Raw genomic sequence first — 23,803 nt, 5'->3', positions numbered from 1 at the left:
ATCCATAAGTATGTTTTTCTACTTACGTAAGTCTCTTTTAGTTTCTTGCAGTAACATCTTATAGTTTCTTTGTATATATCTTTCACTTCTCTGATTAGATTTATTCCTAAGTATTTTATCTTCTTGGAGGGTATTGTAAATGGTATACATTTGGTGATTTCCTCTTCAAAGTTCTCTTTGTTGGTGGAGAGGAAGCCAACTGATTTTTGTATATTTATCTTGTATCCTGATACTTTGCTGAAATCTTCTATTAGTTTAAGTAGTTTTCTTGTGAATTCTTTGAGATTTTCTGTGTATAAGATCATATAATCTGCAAACAGGGATACTTTTACTTCTTCCTTACCAATCTGGATGCGTTTTATTTATTTTTCTAGCCCAATTGCTCTGGCTAGGACCTCCAGCACAAAGTTGAATAAGAGTAGTGATAAAGGGCATCCTTGTCTGGTTCCTGTTCTCAAGGGGAATGCTTTCAGACTCTCCATTTAGGATGCTGTTAGCTTTGTATAAAAGCCCTTTATTATTTTGAGGAATTTTCCTTCTATTTTATTTTGCTGAGAGTTTTTTTCATGAATGAGTGTTGAACTTTGTCAAATGCCTTTTCTGCATCAATTGACAAGATCATGTGGTTCTTTTATTTTATTTACACGATGGATTGCATTGATTGTTTTTCTAATGTTGAACCATCCCTGCATACCTGGTATGAACCCCCCTTGGTCATGGTGAATTATTTTTTTGATACGTTGTCGAATTCTATTGGCTAGAATTTTGTTGAGGATTTTTGGGTCTGTGTTCATGAGGGATATTGATCTGTAATTTTCTTTTTATTGTGGTGTCTTTACCTGGTTTTGATATCAGGGTTATGCTGGCTTCATAGAATGAGTTAAAGAGTATTTCATCCTTTTCTATGCTCTGAAATACCTTTAGTAGTAGTGGTGTTAACTCTTCTCTGAAAGCTTGGTGGAATTCTCCAGTGAAGCCGTCAGGGCTAGGGCTTTTTCTTTGTTGGGAGCTTTTTAAATTACTTTTTAATCTCTTCTTTTGTTGTAGGTTTATTTAGTTGTTCTATGTCTGTGTTAGTTTAGGTAGGTAGTGTCTTTCTAGAAATTTGTCTATTTCCTCTAGGTTTTCAAATTTGTATACAGTTTTTCATAGTATTCTGTTATGATTCTTTTTATTTCAGTTAAGTCTGTTTTGATATTGCTAATCTCATTTCTTATTGGAGTTATTTGCTTCCTCTCCTGTTTTTCTTTTGTCAGTTTGGCCAATGGTTTATTGATTTTTGTTGATCTTTTTAAAGAACCAGCTTTTGGTCTTGTTAACTTTTTCAATTGACAGGATCACAACCAACACTCTGGCACTGCAGGATTAAGTGGCCAAAGCTCTTCTTAACCTGAGAATCAAAAGAAGCAATGGCAGGATCTGGCTCAGCAAGACACAGCTCCCTTCATGCAATTGGGGGTGTGAGGTGACCCAGGGTGTGACTACAAAATGGGAACCTACCTAAATGATACTTAAGCAGCGTGGACACCCCAAGATACACCTATGGAAGCAGCAGGCACAATCAGTTCAACAGTCATCTCCTTTCCTTGACCAGTACTCCTAGAAACCATGAGCCTTTTAGATGAACTCCTCTCAAGCATGGAGTTTCACGAAAAGGCCCAACTCTTTCTGAAGGTGGGTCCACAGGAGGAAGACCCTCCATAACTGGAACTCTCCCTCGGTGACATCGACCTTCAGGCTGTGCTTGACGTGTTGCAAGACTCACCAGGGCCTCAGATTTAGGAGGGAGGATTCCAAACCTGGATCCAAGCCTCCTTTCCTTTGAGGAGGAATCAGTATGATTTGAGGGGATAGTGAACAAGGAAGACATGGTGTTTGGGAGCAAGACAAATGCAGGAAGAAGGATAAGCCTCTGAGAAACCTCAGCCTAGCACATTGACACAGCACTGACTGTGTGTCTTCAAGTCATTGGGTGCCCGATTGTTTGGAGGCTCTGTCTTGCCTCTGGAACCATGGATATCAGGTAGTGAACTATTCACTAACTCCAGATAAACAAAAGCCTTCTCATGACTGATATGAATTCCTCCCTGTGATCATCACATGCTAGGCAGTCTGGGGAATCCAAGAATTGTAACCAAACCCAAGCGAGGTAAATAGGTCTACATTGAACACACCTGAACTTCTTTTCCTGTATTTCTTTCTGACAAGATGGGAAGTCAAACTGGAAATTAAGTTGATGTGTTGAGAATTAGGCGATGCTCTCTATATTGATAAAGGCATTTTCTGAAAAGGCCTTTCTTGTTTTATTTTGTTTTTCCCTAGATTAGGCACTGGGGACTGGAAGATAATTTCATATCCATCAGTGAAATAATGATGGCACGGTTTATACCCTCACCTTGAGTAATCACCCTTTACGAATGTATGTTTCCCTTGGTCCATTTGCAACATGCAGAAAATGGACTGAAAAGCATAATAGCAACACCATTCCATCACTGAACAAAATATGTCAATGTGATTATTGCTACACTTTTTTTGAGTTATGTATATATGGACATATCTCTCCAAACACTTGCCTATGTGGTGATTAAAGTTGTGTGTCAATTTAGCTGGGCCATGATTCTCAGTGGGTTGGCAGTTATGTAATGATATAGTTTGGCAGTTATGTAATGATGTAACCTGGCAGTTCTGTAATGATATAGTTAGCCTCCATTTTGTGATATAATGTAATCACTTCCATGATGTGATCTGCTGTGATCAGCCAATTAATTGTAAGGGGAGTTTCCTTGGGGGTGTGGCCTGCATCCAATATACATGGGCATTCTGACAAAGCTTGCTGGCTTTTACTTGCTCTGGATCCCACATACAGCTCATCATCATCTGACCTCCAGTTCTTAGGACTTGACCAATGGCCTATAGTATTGCCTGCTGATCTTGGGATTCATCAGCCTCTGCAGCCTGTGAATCAGCAGCCTGCTGTCTGACTTACTGATCTTGGATTTGTCAGCTTCTGCAGCTACTTGAGTCAGAAGAATCCTTCAGCCTGATGCCTGACCCATGGAGTTGGGACTTGCCAGCCTCTACAACTGTGTGAGCCATTTCCTTGAGATAAATCTCTCTTTCTCCCTCTCCGTCTATATAAACCACAGCCAAGCCTGTTGTTGTCAAGTCCATTCTGATTCTTAGCAACCCTATAGGACAGAGTAGAACTTCCCCATAGGGTTTCCAAGGAGCACCTGGTGGATTTGAACTGCTGCCCTTTTGGTTAGCAGTCCGAATTCTTAACCACTATGCAACCAGGGTTTTATATAAATATATGAAGCATATGTATGCATATATTTCCCTGGTTTTGCTTCTCTAAAAAGAACCCAGCCTAAGACATTTGGTACCAAGAGTTGTTCTAGAGAAACAAAATTGTAAGGATGAGTTTTCTAAATTAGTTCTCAAGTCCAGTTAGTCTTAAGATGTTGAGTACTCTGCTTCCAGTAGTAAAGTGGGCATTGCTAATCCATGGCATGAGGTGGCAATAGAAATACACAAAATATCACCACCAATAGATCAAGTATTGGTGAGAAGTGAGGCTCTGGGTGATTGTATGCTTGAAACTTTTCTACAGTTTTGTCAATATGAGAAGTATAAGGAACCTGGTTGGTTGGTCCTACTTTCAGTGGACAAAGTGATGAAAGAAAAAGATGAGCTCAGGGCTTCATAGTCACAGCTCAAGCACTACATAAATGACCTCAAAGTAGCTGCTTGTGCCCTGAAAATAAGCCTTGTTTCTTGTAGTCATAGAGCTGATATTGCCAAAAACCAAGCCCAGAATCTTATAAGAGTAGCTGAATTACTATGCCAAATAAATTTCCAACTCCAAATGTTGTCTGAAGTTAAAGTGAGGGCGTTATTTGGGAAGAAATGACATCCTGAAATTTGGGATGGGGACATATGGACAGATAATCAGGAAGCTGGGAACAATAAGCCCCTAAATTCTATTGAATCACTTCTGCCAACAGAACCAGCCCTTTTACTCTTATCTGAAGAAATTACTCCATCTTTGGCTGTTAAGCAACCCTCACCAGTAAAACCATTAGCCCTTCCATCCCCTTCTAATGAGATTAACCCAGTTGTGTCTAAAGATTCTTTGTCTGAGATAGTGCCTGGGGTGGCATCTGAGCCATTACCTGGGGAGGTGTCTGAGTCATTGTCTGGGGCATTGGCTGAATGTTCTCAAAACACATCCCTACCACCCATTTTTACTTCTGGTCCTGTAACTAGACTTAAGTCCTGGTGATCCTCCAAAAATGAAGTACAAAGTGTGACCCAGGAGGAGGTACACTACACTACAAAAGAACTGCTTGCCTTTTCTAATATGTACAAACAGAAATAAGGGATATATGTGTGAGAATGGCTATTAAGAGTGTGGGATAATGGTGCAGGGAATATAAAGTTGAATTAGCCTGAGTTTATTGACATGGGCCTACTAAGCACAGATTCTTCATTCAAATTTTTGGCTTGGATTAGATTAGGAAAGGAACTAATAGTTTATTTGGTTGGGTTGCCGAAGGAAGGATACCAAGGCAGGTATACTGTAGAAGAAGGTATCCAAAGGCTTAGGAAAATTAGCATGTTAGAGTGGATTTATCAGCTGAGAACCACAGACCCACACATGGAGTGCCCAGAGGACACATCTTTTACCACATTGGTGAGAAGCTATCTGTGAAGGGAGCCCTAGCATCCTTGAAGACTGCTGTGATTGCTATTTTATTTAAGTTCGATTTGACAGAGGGAACTGCCCTAACTGAATTTAGATACCTAACTGCAATGGGGCTGATTAGGCCCTGTGGTGGTAGGGGCTGAGTGGTGGCACTCAATTGACAAAGGCGAGGTGGGTGTAGTATCATAATGGACAGCAGAACCAAAGTAGAAATCAGAATAGTCTGACTCGTATGGACTTATGGTGCTGGCTACTTAGTCATGGTGACCCTAGGAGTGAAATAGATGGGAAATCTATTAAATATTTACTTGATCTGTAGAAGCCGAAGAATTCTACATCAAATGAACTGAAGTTTAACTTGAGTCACAGAATAGAGTCATGGCACCTCGATCAATTCCCAGTCTTGAGCCAGTTTTTAGGCCCACAATTCCTTGAATGAAGGGGAGGCTGGGCCTCCTTGAGGAAAGACCCTATTACACTGAAAAAAGTTATACTGTTAATCTTTATCTAGCCTTCCCCAAAGTGACCTCTGGCCTTTTATGAGACCGATTATTCATTGGGGAAAAGGAGATAATCAGACTTTTCAGGGATTACTGGATGCTGGCTCTGAATTGACACTAATTCGAGCAGACCCAAAAGCTCACAGTGGTCCACCATTCAGAGTGGGGTATATGGAGGTCAGGTTATTAGTGGAGTCTTAACTCACGTTTGTCTCACAGTGGATCCAGTGGGTCCCCCGACCCATCCTGTAGTAATTTACCCAGCTCCAGAATGCACAATTGGAATAGGTATACTCAGCAACTGGCAGAACTCCCACGCTGGATCCCTGACAAGAGGAATAAGGGCTATTATGGTAGGAATAGCCAAGTGGAAGCCATTAGAACTGCCCCTACATAGGAAAAGAGTAAACCAAGAGCAATACCACATTCCTGGAGGGATTTCAGAGACTACTGCCTCCATCAAAGACTTGAAGGATGCAGGGGTGGAGTCCCACAACATCCCCGTTCAACTCACCTATTTGGCTTGTGCAAAAACAGACAGATTTTGAAGAATGACAGTGGATTATGAAAAGCTTAACCAGGTGGTGACTCCAATTGCAGCTGGTATTCCAGATGTGGTTTCATTGCTTGAGCAAATTAATACATCCCCTGGTGCCTGTATGTAGCTACTGATATGGCCAATTCCTTTTTCTCAATTCCAGTTTAGAAGGAACACCAGAAGTAATTTGCCTTCAGTTGGCAAGGCCAACAATACACCTTCACTGTCCTACCTCCATGGTGTGTCAAGTATCCAGCCCAATGTCATAATTTAGTCTATAAGGAGGTTTTTCGCCTTTCTCTTCCACTAGATGTCACACTGGTCCATTACATTGATGACGTGCTGATTGGACCTAGTAAGGAAGCAGTGTCAATGACTCTGGACTTATTGGTAAAAAATTTGTGTGCTAGAGGGTAGGAAATTAATCTGACAAATATTCGGGCACCTTCCACCTCAGTGAAATTTCTAGGGGTCCAGTGGTGTGGGGCATGGAGATATTCATTTTAAAGTGAATGATAATTTATTGCATCTTTCCCCTCTCACAACTAAAAAGGAGGCACTACACCTTGTGAGCACCTTTGCATTTTGAAGACAACATATTCCTCATTTGGGGGTCTTACTATAGCCTATTTATCAAGTGACTCCAAGAGTTGCTAGTTTTGAGTGGGGCCCAGACCAAGAGAAGGCTCTGCAATAGTTTCAGGCTGCTGTGCAAGCCGCTCTACCACTTGGGCCATATGAACTGGCTGACCCAGTAGTGCTTGAAATGTCAGTGGCAGATAGAGCTGTTGTTTGGAGTCTTTGGCAGGCCCATCACAGTGCAGGCCCTTAGGATTTTGGAGCAAAGCCCTGCCATTCTCTGCAGATAACTATTTTCCTTTTGAGAAACAGCTTTTGGCTTGTTACTGGGCCTTACTATAGACTGAGTGCTTAACCATGGGCCACCAAGTCACCATGTGGCCTGAGCTACCTATCATGAATTAGGTGTTGTCTGACCCACAGAGCCCTAAAGTTGGACGTGCACAGCAGCACTCCATCATTAAACAGAAGTTGTATATAAGTGATTGGGCCCAAGGAGGGCCTGAAAGCACAAGTAAGTTGTGTGAGGAAGTGGCCCAAATGCCCATAGTCTCCAATCCTGTCACATACTTGCCCTCTCCCAGTCTGCACCTATGACCTCATGGGGAGTTTCTTATGATCAGTTGACTGAGGAAGAGAAAACTAGTGTCTGGCTGGTTTTACACATGGTTCTGCATAATGTTCAGACACACTTGAAAATGGACAATGGCAGCACTATAGCCCCTTTCTGGGACCTCCTTGAAACACAATGGTGAAGAAATCCTCCCAGTGGGTAGAACTTGAGCAGTGCACCTGGTTGTTCACTTTGCTTGGTAGGAGAAATGGCCAGATGTGCAATTGTATACTGATTCATGGGCTGTGTACAATGGTTCGGCTGAAAGGTCAGGGACTTGGAAGGAACACGTTTGGAAAATTGGAGACAAAGAGGTGTAAAGAAGAAGTATTTGGATAGACCTCTCTGAATGGGCCAAAGAAATGAAGGTATTTGCGTTCCATGTGAATGCTTACCAAAGGGTGACCTCGACAGATGAGGATTTTAACAATCAAGTGAGTGAGATAACATGTTTTGTGGAAATCAGTCATCCTTTCTCCCCATTCACTCTTGTCATTGCCCAGTGGGCTCATGAAAAAAGTGGCTATGGTAGTATGGATGGACGTTGTGCAATTCATGGACTCAGCAACATGGACTTCCACTCACCAAGGCTAACTTGGCTACAGCCACTGCTGAGTGCCCAATCTGCCAGCAGCAGAGACCAACACTGAGTCCTTGATATGGCACCATTCTCTGAGATGATCAGCCAGCAATCTGGTGGCAGGTTGATTACACTGGATCACTTCCATTATGGAGAGCTAAAGGAGACAACTAGGTTCGCTTGAGGTCAAGGTCCTCAGCAGAGGGGAGTGGTAGGTGGGGATTCCGAATGTGGGAGGCTGGAAAGGGAAGCCTGGAGCTCCAAGCAGGTGGAAGAGGCCGGGCCCTGTGCTTGAGGAGAGGCCGCATGCTCTGGTACCTGCAGACTGGGGACACAGCGGACCCTGAGTTTTGGCTGTTTGTAATAAAGGGGCTGCAAGGTGAGTTCAGAAACAAGTCTGCTATAATTTCAATAATAAAGAGAAAATTTATTCCTTCCCCTGATGCACGTGCCTTGTATGTGACTGCATACGAGGGTTTGCCTATTTTTCTGATGGTGTCACTGGGGGGCTGCAGGGGTGCAGACAGCACTGAGGACGCTGTCAGAAAGGGTGATACCAAAATGGCTGTCTATAAATTTTTTGTGCAGTGTTTCATCAGAAATTTATTATTTTTTAGAAAAATATCCCTGTAGTTAGTTATAACAACAAAAACATTTTTCATAAGCCCAGCTTATATATATCAACATACCTACAGGGCTAAAACTCTATGCTCATTTACTTTTTGAACCTTTTAATACACTCCTCAGAGCTGTCATTATTACCCAGTTCAGAGCTGTCGTTATTACCCAATGACAAAGACACTTCTAATGGTGTAGTTCCATCTGCACGGGCCATAAGCACATGTTTCCGTTGCTGCCAGTGTTTTTATAGTCACTGATTCTGTCAAATTTTCTGGTGTTTTAGCTACAATACGTTAGTATTTGTGAACCTGTATCAATAATAAATAGGTCGGATTACAAAACACAACCAGATCCAGGGCTCTCATTCTAGCTTGTTGCGTTCTGGGGATTCCATTTCTCTCTGCTGGTCGAGCTGATGTCTGATGAGAACAGCTCCTTGGAGAACGTACACCTCACTCTCCACCGTCTTCTTCAACAGGGCTTTGCTGCAACCAGACTCTTTGCCAAGAAGCTCTGCATTGTACATAAAATGGACAAGGATGTGCCCCATTCATGTCCTCGATGCCCTCGTCAAGGAAAAGAAGGTTAAAAAAAAAAGTCTTTTTATTTTCGGTGAGGGGACGGCTTATGAAATAAAAACAGTAAATAATAGGAAGGTTGCAGTCACTCCCTCTTGACCATCACATGTAGTAGTGTGCAGCACAAAAAAGGAACAGCAGAAGGCCAACGAGAAGCAAGAATGAAGTAGTAATTAAAGGAAAAGAAAGTGATATATGCGAATTATGATTTGCTAGTAACATTGGTTACATTGGTGGAAACCCTGGTGGTAGAGTGGTTAAGAGCTACCGCTGCCAACCAAAAGGTCAGCAGTTTGAATCCACCAGCTGCTCCTTGGAAACTCTATGGGGCAGTTCTACTCTGTCCTATAGGGTTGCGATGAGTCAGAATAGATTTGACGTCAACGTCGAGTGACATTAGTAGAAAAAACGTTACTAAGGATTCTGTATGGTCTGGTACAGGAGAAGGTCCATGGAGGGGTGACACCATGAGTCACCTCACTGAGCGACACCAGCCCTAGTGATGGCACTGATGTGAACGACAGCATTTAATTACCCTTTCTCTACAGGTGAGGATGTTGAGGCGTAACCAAAACCCACTGCCGTCGAGTCGATTCCGACTCATAGGGACCCTATAGGACAGAGAAGAACTGCCCCATGGAGTTTCGAAGGAGCGCCTGGTGGATTTGAACTGCCGACCTCTTGATTGGCGGCTGTAGCACTTAACCACTACGCCACCAGGGTTTCCTAGTGAGGCATAAAAAAACCAAAACCAAACCCAGTGCTGTCAAGTCAATTCTGACTCATAGTGACCCTATAGGACAGAGTAGAACTGCCAAATAGAGCTTTCAAGGAGCACCTGGCAGATTCAAACTGCCAACCCTTTGGTTTGCAGACGTAGCACTTAACCACTACACCACCAGGGTTTCCTAGTGAGGCATAGAGAATTTAAATAACTTGTCAAACGTAGCACAGTGGGTAATTAGGCCTGGAACTGAAATCCAGGCAGAATGTTTCAGGAACTTCAAGTCTTAACCATTTTCTGTTATTGTTTCCTCCAATAAGGTCCTTTGCCCATTAAAAAATACATTAACTTTTTTTCTTGTGAATTTTTTAAACATTTTATAAGTGAGGCTATTACCGTTTGTCTCTCATACATGCTGAAACTCTATCCCTCAGTTTTCAATTTGCTTATTTTATTTTTTAGACAATGAATTTTTTTTCTTGTGAGGTTTATTGAAATACAATTTATAAACTGTAAAGTTTCTCCTTTTGACTGCATAGTTCTGTGAGTTTTGAAAAACACACTCTTTCATGAAACCATTAGCACAACCAATACAGAACATTGCCATCTTCCCCCCAAAAGTCGTTTGTGTCCCTTTGTAGGAAACCCTTCACCTCACCCCCAGCCCCTGCCAACTACTGATCTCTTTTCTGTCTCTTTAGTTGTGCCTTTCTAAGATGTCGTATGAACGCAATAATACATTATGCAGCCTTTTGTTTCTGGATTCTTTCACTTAGCATACTGTATCTGAGATTTCAGCATACTGTATTTGAGATTGGTCTGTGTTGTTGTGTACCGGTGGGTTCTTCCTTTTTACTAAGAAGCATCCAGTAATAGAAATGCAGCACACTTTATTAATTCACTAGTTGAAAGGTTTTCAGGTTATTACCAGTTTTGGGTGACTATGAATAAACCCACTATAAATATTCACATATAGGTTTTAATGTGCACATATGTTTTCATTTCCCTTGGGTAAGTGCCTAGAAGTGCAATTAGTGGGCCATATGACAAGGATATTAAATTTTATGGGAAATTACCAAACTGTTTTCCAAGTGGTTGTATCGTCTTGTATTCCCACTAGCAGTGTATGGTTGTTGCAGTTGTTGGGTGTCCTTGACAACAGTTGGAATTTTCAGTATTGTTTTGTTTGTTTGTTTGTTGTTTTAGCCATTCTAATAGCTGTATGCAGTGGTATCCCATCGTGTTTTAACTTGCATTTCCTTACTTAGCGTGATGTTGAGCACATCTTTTTAGGTACCTATTTGCCTTCTATTTTTCTTCTTTGGTAAAGTATCCTTTCCAATCTTGGGCTAATTTTAAACATTGGAACGTTTGTTTCTTATTGGTGAATTTGAGAGTTCTTTGTCTATTCGGGACATAAACCTGTGCTTTTCTTTTCGTATTGTTTACAGTGTCTTTTGAAAAGCAGAAATTTTTAACTTTGAAGAAGTCCAATTTGTTAATCTTTTCTTTTATGAATTGTGCTTTTGGTGTTTAAGCAAATTTTGCTGACTTCAGGTTACAAAGCTTTCTCTTCTGTATTTCTCTAGAAGTTTTATAGCTTTAGGAATTACATTTGGGCCTATGATCCATTTTGAGTTTATTTTGTATATGGTATAAAATATAGACCGAGGTTCACTTTTTTCCGTATGGGTGTCCAGTTGTCTCAGCATCATTCATTGAAAAGACTTGTATCTATGTCAAAAACTAGTTGACTGTGTGTATGTGGGGCTATTTCTGAGCTCTCTATTTTGTTCCATTGATCCACATATCTATCTTTTCACCAGTACCACTGACACAATTACTGTAGCATTAAAGAAAAATTTGGAATCAAGTAGGGTGATCCTCCAAATTTCTTTTACAAGTGTTTTGGCTATCCTAGTTTCTTTGATTTTTTCATATAATTAGCTTGATAATTTCTAAAAAAAAAAAAAAAAAAAAAACTACTGAAAATTTGATTGGAATTGCATTGAATCTATAAAAGTGGGGATAACTGACATCTTAACAATATTGAATCTTCCAGTCAATAAACCTGGTACATCTCTGCATTTATTTAGATCTTATTTGCTTTCTTTTGTCAACATTTTCTAATTTTCTGTGTCCAGATGCTGCATTTTGTTAGCTTTATACCTAAGTATTTTGGGGGATGTTATTGTAAACGGTATTTTTTATTCAAATTTTCAATATTTATTGATAGTATACAAAAATTGATTTTTTCATATTGAGTTTGCATTTTGTGACCTTGCTATACTTATTAGTTCTAGTCGATTTTTTGTAGATTCCTTTGAATTTTCTGTATAGACAATTATGTTGGTGATGAATGTAGTTTTATTTCTTCCTTCCCAGTTCTGTGTGTATTTCCTTTTCTTGCCTATGCTTTGGCTGTGACCCCATGTATGATGATTAATAGAAATCATGAGAATGAACTTCCTTGCCTTGTGTCTGATCATAAGGGGAAAATATTTCATTTTTCACCATTCAATCCGAAGTGAAACGTAGTTTTTTTTTGTAAATGCCTTTTATCAGGTTGACAAAATTCTATTCCTAGTTTGTTAAGAGCTGTTATCATATATAGATGTTGAATTTTGTGAAGTGTATTTTTCTGTATCTTCAGAGATGATCATATGGTGTTTTCTTTAGTTTATACTGAATTATATTGATTGGTTTTCAAATGTTGGAAAAACCATGCATTTCCTGAATGAAGTTTAATTGGTCATGATGTATTATTTTTACATATTGCTGTATTCAATATGCTAATATTTTTGAGGATTTTTTTTCATCTATGTTCATGAAGATATTCATCTGTAGTTTATTTTCTCATAATACCTTTGCCTATTAGGGTCACTATAGGGTCGCTGTGAGTTGGAATTGACTCAACAGCAACAGGTTTTGGGTGTTTTTTTTTTGGTATTAGTAGTGTAGGATGAATTGGGAAGTGTTCTTTTCTCTCCTATTTCCTGGAAGAATTTGTGTAGAATCCATATTATTTTTCCCTTAAATGTTTGGCTGAATTTTCCGGTGGAACCATGTGGGCCTGGAGTTTTTTATGGAAAGGTTTCTAACTACAAATTCAATAGGGCCGTTCAGGTGGTTTATTTATCCTTGAGTGAGCTTTGGTAGTTTGTGTCTTTCAAGAATTTTGTCCATTTCATATAGGCTGTCAAATTTGTAGAATAAATTTTTGTGTAACATTTCTTTATTATTCTTTTAATAGATGTAGGATCAGTAGTGATTTTTTTTTTTTTATTGTGGATATTCATAATTCCCGTCTTCTCTCTTTCTTTCTTGAACAATCTGGCTAGAAATTTATCAACTTGATTGACTTTTTACATAAATCACTGTCTTTTTTCCATTGATTTTCTCTTGCTTTTTTATTTCCCAATTTCTTCATTTTCTGTTTTTATCTTTATTATTTCTTGCTTTATGCTTGCTTTGGGTTTAATTTGGTATTTGTTTTCAAGTTTCTTAAGGTGGACCCTTAGATCATTTATTTGAGACCTGTCTTTTTTCTAATATAAGTATTCAATGCTATAAATTTCTCTCTAGTCACTGTTTAACAGAATCTCATAGACTTTGATATGTTCTATTTTCACTTCCATTCAATTAAAATTTTTTTAATTTACCTTGTGACTTCCTCTTTGACCAATAGCTTATTTAGTAGAGGTTTTTTTTTTTTTAATTTCCAAATAATTGAGGATTTTCCACATAGCTTTTTGACATTGATTTCTAGTTTAATTCCATTTTAATGTAATTTAATGATGCTGTTTAAATCCTTGGAAACTCTATGGGGCAGTTCTACCTTGTCCTTTAGGGTTGCTATGAATTGGAGTCTACTCGATGCCACTGGGTGAGTTGGATTGTTTAAGTTTATAATTCCCTAATAATACATGGGAGCCCTGGTGGTGCAGTGGTTAAGAGCTATGGCTGCTAACCAAAAGATTGGCAGTTCAAATCTACCAGCCACTGCTTGGAAGCCCTATGAGGCTATTTTACTCTGTCCTATAGGGTCGCTATGAGTTGGAATCGACTTGACAGCAATGGGTTTGGTTTTGGGTTTAGAATAATACATAAGTTTGAATATGTTTTAGTTATAATAAATAGTGATAATAATATTAAATAAAGTTTACTGAGAATTTACTCTGCATCTACTGCTCTAAGTACTTTACATATATAGTCTCGTTAATGTTCACAAGGAGCCCTGGTGGCACAATGGTTAAGTGCTTGGCTGCCAAATGAAAGGTTGATAGTTCAAACCCACCCAGCCACTCCACAGGAGAAAAGATCTGGTTATCTTTTCCTAGATTACAGCCTAGAAAACCCTATAGGAGCAGTTCTACTTTGTCCTATAGGGTCGATGTGAGTCAAAATAGACTCAATGGCACACAACAACAACAATGCTCCCAATGAGGAGGTACTTTATTAACCTTTCTTTACAGATGAGGATAATAAGGCATTATGAAATTTCTAATTTTGAGAAATTAGAAAACTCAAAATTCAAATCCAGGCAGTATGTTTCTGGAGCCTCAATTCTTCACCTTCTCCTACTGCCTCCTCTCTCCCTTTAACCAGGTCTTTTGTCCATTAAAAAAAACAAAAGTCTATGTGTTCATTATTTTCCTGTGAATTTGTAAAAATTTGTTGTAAGTTGGAGATATTACCCTTTGTCTCTCATATATGTTAAAAGTATTTTCCCTCAGTTTTAAAATTCGATTTAAAAAAAAATCAATCAATCATCTTTTATATATTTTATGCAGTTAAGCTTATGTATCTTGTGATTTATTCCAATGCTTTTAGTCTTAGAAAATCCTTCTGTATTTCCAAAATTAGGTAAAAGTCAACCTGTATTTTCTCCTAGTTCTTTTTTTTTTTTTTTTACTTTCTTCATATCATGTACTTGGCTTATACCTATTTTAAAAAATTAATTTGGGATTAATTTTGCTTATGATAGGAACCCTAGTGGTACAATGGTTAAGTGATCGGCTGCTAAGACTTGAAGCAGCTCTTTTAATCAGAATCACACTTGGATGTTTCGCAAGCCCATATGCCTGCACCCCTTCTCAGGCCAATTGCATCAGAGTATCTGAGGTGTGGGTTCTGTTGGGCCAGCTCTACGAGGCCCTTCCGTGTCAGAGAGTTCCCTATTCAAGGGAGAGCTGGCCATCTTAGACATGGATTTCATTCACAACACGTTTTACAAACACAGCTTCTCATTCCCCCATTTGAAAGTTTTCACTCTTGAAGTGTGGTAGGCCTGACTATTCCCACAGCTGCCTTTTGTCAAGGAACATTCTGGAAGCAGAAGCCTCCTTGTTATTGCCTCTATTTCAGCAATGCAAGAAGTTACCTAGCAAGTAATCAAAGAGGTAGTATAGTACTTATAATTAAGAGCGTGGACTCAAGTCTGTGCTCAAATTCCAACTCCTGCTCTAGAAATTGTGTAATCCTGGGGAGTCCCTTAACTTGCCTATGCCATGGATCTCCTGTGTATAAAATGGAACAAGGATCAAATGAGTCAATATACACAAATGAGTCAGTATATACAATATATGCTTAGAAAGTGCTGGAACATAAGTGCTGCACAAATGCTGGCTATTGTCGTTATTATTGAGTCAGGACAGGAGGGCAGGAGGGGGACAAAGAGGCAGGGTGCAACACCTTGGGCTACCCTAGTGCCCATAGACTGGATATGGCTTGCCGTTTTGGGTCTTTGGAACCAGATATGAGAAAAAATTTGCAAATGCACTACAAAATTTTAATCCCTTTTGCTTCTGCGATCACAGGAAGATTTAATAAAGATGCACATTTTACACCCACCCCAGCTGAACACCTAGGATAGGGGAACTCCAGAGAACTAGATAACCTCCCAATTGCCCAAATGCCCATTTTTAAAATGTACTTTTTTTTTTTTTTAAGGCTACTAATGAAGAAGTTGCTCCTGCTGTAGGACAAGGACATCATATCCACTATATCTTTGCTTATTGTGGTGATTCTCAGTATTCTACAGTTTTGCGATTTACAGGTGCTGTTTATTTTTATTTTTTCCTGCTTTCTGAGTTCATGATCCCACCTTAACACTAGCTAGCCATCTCTAATTTGTGGCATTATAAAAATTGCTTGGATTAAACTGTATTTTCCCCCTTGTTTTCATCTGAAAATTTCTCAGTGGTCCTCATGATAGCTAGAGATATAGAATTATTGGTTTTCATGTAGTTTACAGCAAGACTTAAAGTAAAAAATTGGTTAACCCTGGTAATTGGGCAGAGTGTTCTATGAGTCTTGTTTCTCATCAGTCTATGAAATTTGGCATCATCTCTAAAAGGGAGAAGAAACAAAGTCATAAAGTTGTTGGTTCTCAAAGCAGCACCCCCAGCCACCATCTGTCTCTACTTCTAGTCTCATGTCCATTCCTTGGGTGGAAAAATTCAACAAGCAAGACAGTGATGAAAAGACATTGGATAGGGTACAAATCTTCAGGAACAATTTTACCATCACGAGAAGGTATTTGGAATATGAACTTTTACGTCTATAAAATGTATATGTGGAATGAGTACCTTAAAATGTTTTTAAAGGGTGGAATTTGAAATCTCAAGTGAAACAGAAGAGATAAGCAGGGAGTATTTACTGAGTGACCAAGTGGTGAATTTTTGCAACTGACTGATGAACTTCATTGATATCAAGTTAGGTGGCTGGGTCTCAGTCCTGATAAAAGAGTTTGCTGGGTGTGTCAGTGATATGGACATGGCCTTTTCCAAAGTGATGGTTCCAAGAAGAGATTTCCACACCTTAAAGCCAATATAAACAGCACAAGCTGCACTGGGCAGCTTCACTTCTCCAGCTTGCTCTTCCTCCCTGCAGGCAAAATGAAAATTGTTGTGAGTATTTGTTTATGCTTCTTTATACTCTTGTGGTAGCTGTTTGCAGAGAACATTCATGACAAATGTGCTTTGAATTTCAAGGGTCTTAGACAAACACTAAGCATCTTCAAAGAGTAGAACTTAAAATGAAGCTTCTATGATTTAATTAACGGTTTATTTGGCAGGAATGGAGAGCTGGTGGTGCAGTGCTTAAGAGTTCACTGCTAACCAGAAGGTCAGCAGTTTGAATCCACTAGCTGCTCTTTGGAAATCTTATAGGGCACTTCTACTCTGTCCTATAGAGTTGCTATGAGTCAGGATCGACTCCATGGCAATGGGCAATAGATTTTGGCAGGAATAGTGTTAAATATTAAGTTGAATATTTATTTGTCCACTGTCTATTTTTTGAGGTATTTACTGAAAAAACGGAAAAAAAGGGAAATATCTAGAGAATTTTAATTTGAAGGATTTTTAGTAACAACATATTATTATGAACTTTGGATGGAATGTTGGCATTTTAGAACAACTGCATTTACTATCCAAAAGATAATCATTGAAAAATTAATAATATCAAGAATGTGATAATAACAATAGCAGCTGTCATTTCCCAAGTGCATGTTAGGCACTATGCTAAATAATTCATATGAATAATTTCATCTTTTTACTGAAACAATCCTTTGAGCTGTGTAGCATTGTTCCACATTTTACAGACAAGGAGACTGAGGCCCAAAGAAAGGTGATTTTCCCAAGCCAAGGAATGTGAACTTTAGGCTTGAAATTTACCCATTATCGGTCCTACCTAACAGGACCCGCCATGGCAAAATTTAAACAGCAAGAGGGTCTTCAGTGGCCACCCATCTGTCTTAATTCTCCCCTAAGAGAAGCATTCCTGCCATCACCACCCACACTTCTCCAGCCGCCTTGGACTGTCCCAGCCTCTCATAGTTCCACAGTGCAGTGTTATATGGATAGGAGACTACGTTCTGATCCAGAATGGAATCCCTTCCCCCAGCCTCTATCCCTCAAAGTGCTTATTCTTATTCGGCTGCTGAGGGAGAAAGTAAAATGGTAACTAAGGTGTTAAAGATTATCATCTTAAAGAGCTACCTCTCCCAAGGGACTCTCCATTCTAAGAGGAGATCTAACTTGAAGTACAAATGTATAACCAAACCAAATCCATTGCCACTGAGTCGATTCCAACTCATAGCAACCCTATAGAACAGAGTAGAACTGCTCCGTATGGTTTCCAAGAAGCACCTGGTGATCTTGAACTGCCCGTCTTTCGGTTAGCAGCTGTAGCTCTTAACCACTATGCCACCAGGATTTCCAAATGTATAACCAATGGTGTATTAAACAGAGTGGGATCGGATTGGTGGTTATTTTGGGGCATGGGGCACTTCCTGAGCAATCTCTAATGATACTGTGAAGATGGCGGGTTCACCTGTTCAAGCCTCTGTTTTAGATCCACTAAATAATATATGTAGGAGCCTCAAAGGTTACTAGAGTTGAGCTGAAGTGAGAGGAGATAGGTACCTGTGTGAGTATGCAGGCAGCTATCCACATACAGGTCTTTGCTAGAGGCTTCTCCCCAGTCTACTCCCAGTAAGCAGGAAAGAAATGTTAGGAGTGGGATGGAAAGGGAAATAGAAAGATCCCACTGACAGTTTTTAAAAATGTCTACCCTTCCCACAGACCTCTTCCATCAGCAGCTTTCAATGATAGTGCAGTACACTATGATGTCCAGGAGGAAAGAGAGCCCAAAATAGGAGTCAGCATGTTGGACCTGCCTCTTACACAACTATAGCAACATATCAGAACTACCTCAACATCAGTCTCGTGGTTCCTGTCCACTACTTGTCCTTTGATATCACCATGGGTTGTGGGAGATTATGGAGGTCCTCCTTGAATTTAGCTTCAAAAGTTAATAATGCCTTCCAAGCATCCTACCTTTCTAGTTTCCCTTAGAAACCCATCGTGTCTCTATCACCCACAGGTCCACTTTAGATCTGTTTTACCTTTCCAGTCTCTAGGAGTAAAGGAATTTTGTGCCAAGCGACACAACTTGACTCCTGTAATCCAAACCCAGTTCAAGTCACACCAGGGTGTTCTCCTGGTAAAATGAATTCTTCCTTACTGCTCGCCTGCCCCAAATTGCTCCTGGTATAAGAACACATGAAGGTTACAATGTTGGGAAGGATTGGGAATTGGGTAGAAAAGTGGAAATCTGTGTCTGACAAATAGTATGAACTTGATCAATGCCTATAAAATTAGTGAATGTGCTTTTCTCACCTCCAGCCACCAGAGTCTATAGACATAGGCATATTCTAGATATTTGTGATTTTCCTGTCCAGTGTCCCCTCATGGCTACCCTAAGGTAATCATGTGACTGGTCTGTTTTTCAGGTGGCATTTCTGGTGGTGCTGGCCACCTTTGGAGCACAATCTCAAGGATATGAGGTAAGCTGGTTTGTTATGAGTTTTGTCTCTTGGAGATACTGGGGGAGTAAAGGGAAGGGAATGCAAGAAAACACAAAGGACAGTAGAGAATCCATATGCTCTATCTAAGATAAAATCTCCAAAATAATCAACAATGGAAACAATAAGTTTGATAATTTCTCTCCAACAGCAATACCTTCAAAAATGTAACCCATTGTTTTAAAATGTAGTCAACCTTATTTCTCCTCTGATACCATTGCTATTCTCATATATAATATAGTAAACCATGAGGAAGAGCTTTGTATTCTTATTTTAGTCTAGGCTTTTGGTCTGGAACCCCGGGAGAGATGTTTCAGACTCCAGTTCCTTATTCATAGCAGACAAAAAGCTTCATTTTGCTTGGGGGTGGGGGGGGGCGGGTTGGGGGGGTGGAGTGGTTGCCTTTCAAATGCATATGATTTATGGAAGAATTTTTATGTCTTTGTTGTAAATCTAGGTTTATAACATCTTCAGCCCACTCAACAGTGGTGGCAGTGCTCAGGAGACAGTGACAATTGACGATGAAAAAAATGCTGCCATAATCAATGTCCATGCAGGGTCATGCTCCTCCACCACGATTTTTGACTACAAACATGTAAGCACCAAGGAAATCTTCGTACTCTTCAGGGCCTGTTTTTTAAAGAGCAGAGGGGCAATCATTCATTATACATTTGTCTCTGTATTGCCATTTTAAAAGAATTTTCTCACTTCCACTCTCCCTTTAAAAAATCAAGCAATCAAACAAACAAAACCATTTCTAAGAAAAAACTATGACTGGAAAAGGACAAATTTGCCCAACTTTTTCAGCTTGAAAGTAGAAGAGTGATGACATTGTCTCCCTAAGGGCTCAGAGAGTGTCTAGAAGAGTAATTAAAGCAGTGCCTGGCACACAGGCTCTCAAAACTATTTTGAGGATGAATGAACGAATAAATGAAATAGGGCTTCTAATACAAAACATCATGTGGAAAAAGAACAAACATGAAGACAAACAATCACAAAAAGAGCAGAAAGCCAGAACAACTCTACATAGGTAATTATGGATATAGGATTTGCAATAAACCCTATTTCTTCTGTTAAGAAGAAAAGTTTGTTAACTAAAAACATTAAAATGTTTTCAAATTCTAGTTACTGATATTAACAATAAGTCTCAGAATCCTGCCCCGAGAATTTATTTTGTGCTTCATCCATTTATTGATTTTTTGTTTTCCACTTACTCTACCAACACCAATTGTGAGCTTGCTTTTGACTAGGCTCAGAGCTGTCCACCGTGGGTACAGATTGGTCATAGTCCAACTCATTGGACCTTTGGGCAGACTTTACTTCTCCTTTTCTTGTAGATTTCCTCACAGGTCTCCTGCCGTTGGTTGGGAGTTCCATGGCACATATGAAAATAGAGGGTATTTAAAAGAGACAGGTCAAAAGGAAGTCGTGCTGAAATAGATTTTTAAGCAGAAGCCAGGGAAATTCCAAAAGTGTCTTTAAATACATAGAATGGTGGACTTGGTTTAAGTCTCTTCCACTATCATTTGACGTGACCTCAATGTGCTTTTGAATTTTAGGAACTGGTAGCTTAAGAGAACTGAAAAATAGGAACTAGAAGATTTCCAGCATAGGCTGTGTAATTATTTGGGATTCTGTAGAAAAATGATCTTTTCTGACACCAAGATCATTGCCCTTCATTGCTCTTCCAATCCTAACTTCCTCCAACCCATCCTGTCTATAGGCAGCTTGGGTTTGAGGTGTGGAAAAGATGGAGAAAACTGCTGAATGAAATAAGATGGTAAAGGAGAGGAGAATAGATGAAAAAAATGTATGTGTGTGTATGTGTGAGCGTGGTGAGCAGTGAGTGTGGTGTGGGTGTGTTTAGGAGAGTTTTGAAAACAGCTCTGTCCAACAGAACTTTCTTCATTGATGAAAATATTCTATATTTACACTTTCCAATATGGTAGCCACTAACCAGTTGCAGCTATTAAACACTTGAAATGTGCAACAGAGGAACAAAAAAATTAATTTAACTTTAATTTGATTTTAAATAGCCACATGTGGCTGGTAACATCGTATTGAGCATCACAGTTCTAAGGAATATTATATCTGCTCCAAACTGGGGTGAGGGGAGAATTAAATCAATAGAAAGAGACAGAGAGATGTTCCTTCTCAATCTTTTCAAACCCCAGACTACAGGCCCTAGTCTTATTGCATGAAAAATGAATTACAAACTATGGGCTTGCACAATTTAAAAACGGTATAAATGACAAGTGAACAAATAAAAATAATATGTAAAGAAGCCAAGTGGATAGAATTGATTGCGGATTGTAAAGCTATTACATAGACTCATTGTGCACACTCAAGTCTTTCCTCCAAGGCTCAGACATCATCCTCGCCAAGTTCAGAACCCAGGGAACTGAAGAGGGGCAGTAATTCTGTTCTTGCTGCCCCAGGGCTACATTGCTACCAGGTTGCTCTCCCGAAGGGCCTGTTTCATCCTGAAAATGAACCATAAATATATTCCTGCTCTGGACAAACTCCAACGGTACATCTACGAGAAGCAGGTAATTCCGGTGTTCCTTAGAATATTCTCTGCTCTTGAGCTAAGCAATACTGATGCCTGTGGAGAAAGGTGAACCCTCATCGTTGGTGAATCCTCCATCACATGGAAAAAATCATAATATTGTAATCACCATGGATAATATTATACTTTACAACACTTTTAAGAGGAAGAATACATCTCTCTGCTTGACTTTTACCACAAAGCCCTAAATACAAGAACTTATAATAAATCATAGTATATTTATAGAAAGGACTAAAGAAACTCTCTTCTCAGAGCAGGGATCTAAGAAATAGTAATTGTCAGAAAAATAAGTGAAGTTATAATATTCAATCACACACGGACCCAAAGAAACAATATAATATAGTGAGAATAAACAAAGACTACACCGAGGCTAGAGACCTGGAGTTTAATTCTCCCTCCAGAACTTCTCATCCGTGTCATCTTTGGCATGGAACTTACCATGTCTGGATTTTGTAGCCACCAGGAGTAAAATAGCATTAGTAATAATGTGTCTTTTCTGCAAAGTTTTCAGAAAGAGGTGGTGTCTTAAGGGCCCTGGCGACCTTCTGTTTAATAATCTAAAAAAAAAAAAAAAAAAAAGGTCAAATTTAGAATAAGGGATACCAGACGGCGTTAACTTGTTTTACCTTGTACTACTTTTTTTTTTTTTACTCTGTTACGCTGATCTAGACTCTGAACGCCTTGTTCTCCAACAAATACACCTGGGTCAAGTACAATCCTCTGAAGTCCCTGATCATAAACGCGGACTGGCTCTTGTTTGGGTCACCCATTGAGAATCTTTGCAAACAAATCCCCTTGTACAAGGGGGAAGTGGTTGAAAAGAAAGGTGAGTACCAATTAGTCACTTATTCATCAAATATTTTCTGAAAACTCACTATGTGCCATGTGCTCTGCTGGGCATTGCGTGAAATATAGCTAAATGCAATCCTTGACTCATTCCAGTTTACTTTGGGAAATAAATACCTGCAATGTGTGGGGATTGTGCTTAATGTTAGGGATAAAAAAATGCATTCAACTTTAGCCTCCAAAGAACACATAGCTTACTGGAGAAGTTGACAAGTAAACCAGGGTTAGAACGAAAAACAATTTCTGGAGTGGCAAGGAAAAACTACTGGGTTCTGTTATTCTTTCACACGTAAACATTTAAAGTAGGAAAAAGCCCTTAGATTTTCATATTTTGGAGACGGTAAAAAGGAAGTTGGAGCCCCGGTGGCACAGTGGCTAAGAGCTCGGCTGCTAACCAAAAGATCGGCAGTTTGAAATCACCAGCCGCTCCTTGGTAACTCTATGGGGCAGCTCTACTCTGTCCTGTAGGGTTGCTATGAGTTGGAATCCACTCGACACCAACTTTTTTTTTTAAAGGAAGTTGCTGAGAAACATTCACAAAATCTAGAATAGAATTGTTCCAGAAAACAGCAGGTGATGCACATTGATAGATAGTGAATAAAACTCCTGGTTCATCTGTATAACATATGACATGTCACCGCAGGTGTTTTTACGCAAAGTTCCTAAGTATGGTAGAGCGGTCAGAATGAAAGAGAGGCAGGGTCAGCAGGTGAACAGCACTGAGGGAACTGCCTAGAGGAAAAAAAAACCCAGTGCCCTCGGAGGAAGGCAAATAAAAAGAAAAGAATTAGCATTCATTACATTTCTGCTTTCCAGAAAACACCCTAATCAAGATCTTTTTCTTTCAGTATGGTCATTAGTCCTTATAAGTAAAGGCACAGGTGGATGTCATCAACACAGAATGCCAGGGCATCAGCCAAAATTTAGCCAGTCAACCTTTCCAGGAATTATCAGTCTTACCAAAGCTAATATGTTATATCCTTTGGAATACAAATCTAGCTAAAATCTTGGGCCACTGAGTTTATATTTATTCCTTAGGGGTACATGTGCAACCTATCGTCAAAAACTTGCAAAATGCATTGATTTGCTGCATTCTGATCATGTATTTTTTAATGCTCTTCCTTTGAAAATTTTCCCCTGTTCAGATGATGTTGGCGCTGAAGGCTGTGTGAAGGCTGGGCTCCTGGGCCTCTTGGGAATTTCCATCTGTACAGATGCTCACTTTTAAACATCAGCCCACTGGTTTTATTTTTTTAATGAGTTTCATTCTTGGTTTTCACTCAGCAATCAAATTAAATTCTTTTCCACTGCTCCAACTGATTTTAAGATTCAGTAGTAAAACATAAACACTATATTATCTCTGTGTTTGTTTTTTTGGTAAACAGTAAAGGCAAGCCAAACAATGTTTATGTTCTTTTTGTATACCCTTGTCAAACAACTTGACTGCTCGGGTAAAGGAAATTATCCTCTCTGACAAAGCACCTAGCTTTGAGGGCCATTCACAAGGGCTAGTACAAAATTAGGAAATGCATTTTAGCTAGCCAAAGAAATAGACTCAACCTTAAGAAACACTGTGATGA

At 39.5% G+C, this 23,803-nt stretch overlaps 1 protein-coding gene across 1 annotated transcript; it reads left to right on the top strand.

The window, feature by feature from the left end:
• The first annotated feature begins 16,340 nt into the window (after positions 1-16,340).
• Positions 16,341-23,582, top strand: GKN2 (gastrokine 2). The gene is made up of 6 exons (XM_003413548.2): positions 16,341-16,352; positions 18,737-18,790; positions 19,266-19,403; positions 21,247-21,357; positions 22,047-22,203; positions 23,369-23,582. Exons 1-6 carry the CDS (start codon positions 16,341-16,343, stop codon positions 23,449-23,451), a joined length of 555 nt encoding a protein of 184 aa, XP_003413596.1. The 3' UTR covers positions 23,452-23,582.
• The last annotated feature ends 221 nt before the right edge of the window (positions 23,583-23,803 follow it).

This window comes from Loxodonta africana, chromosome 15, assembly GCF_030014295.1.
Source record: "Loxodonta africana isolate mLoxAfr1 chromosome 15, mLoxAfr1.hap2, whole genome shotgun sequence".
NCBI lineage: Eukaryota > Metazoa > Chordata > Mammalia > Proboscidea > Elephantidae > Loxodonta > Loxodonta africana.
This window is presented reverse-complemented; position numbering and strand designations above follow the sequence as displayed.

Bases quoted from the DNA above. Each gene is read 5' to 3' on its own strand.
- GKN2 (XM_003413548.2), top strand. The intron at 19,404-21,246 runs GTAAGCACCAAG...TTGCTGCCCCAG, and splicing joins CGATTTTTGACTACAAACAT to GGCTACATTGCTACCAGGTT. The intron at 22,204-23,368 runs GTGAGTACCAAT...TCCCCTGTTCAG, and splicing joins GGAAGTGGTTGAAAAGAAAG to ATGATGTTGGCGCTGAAGGC.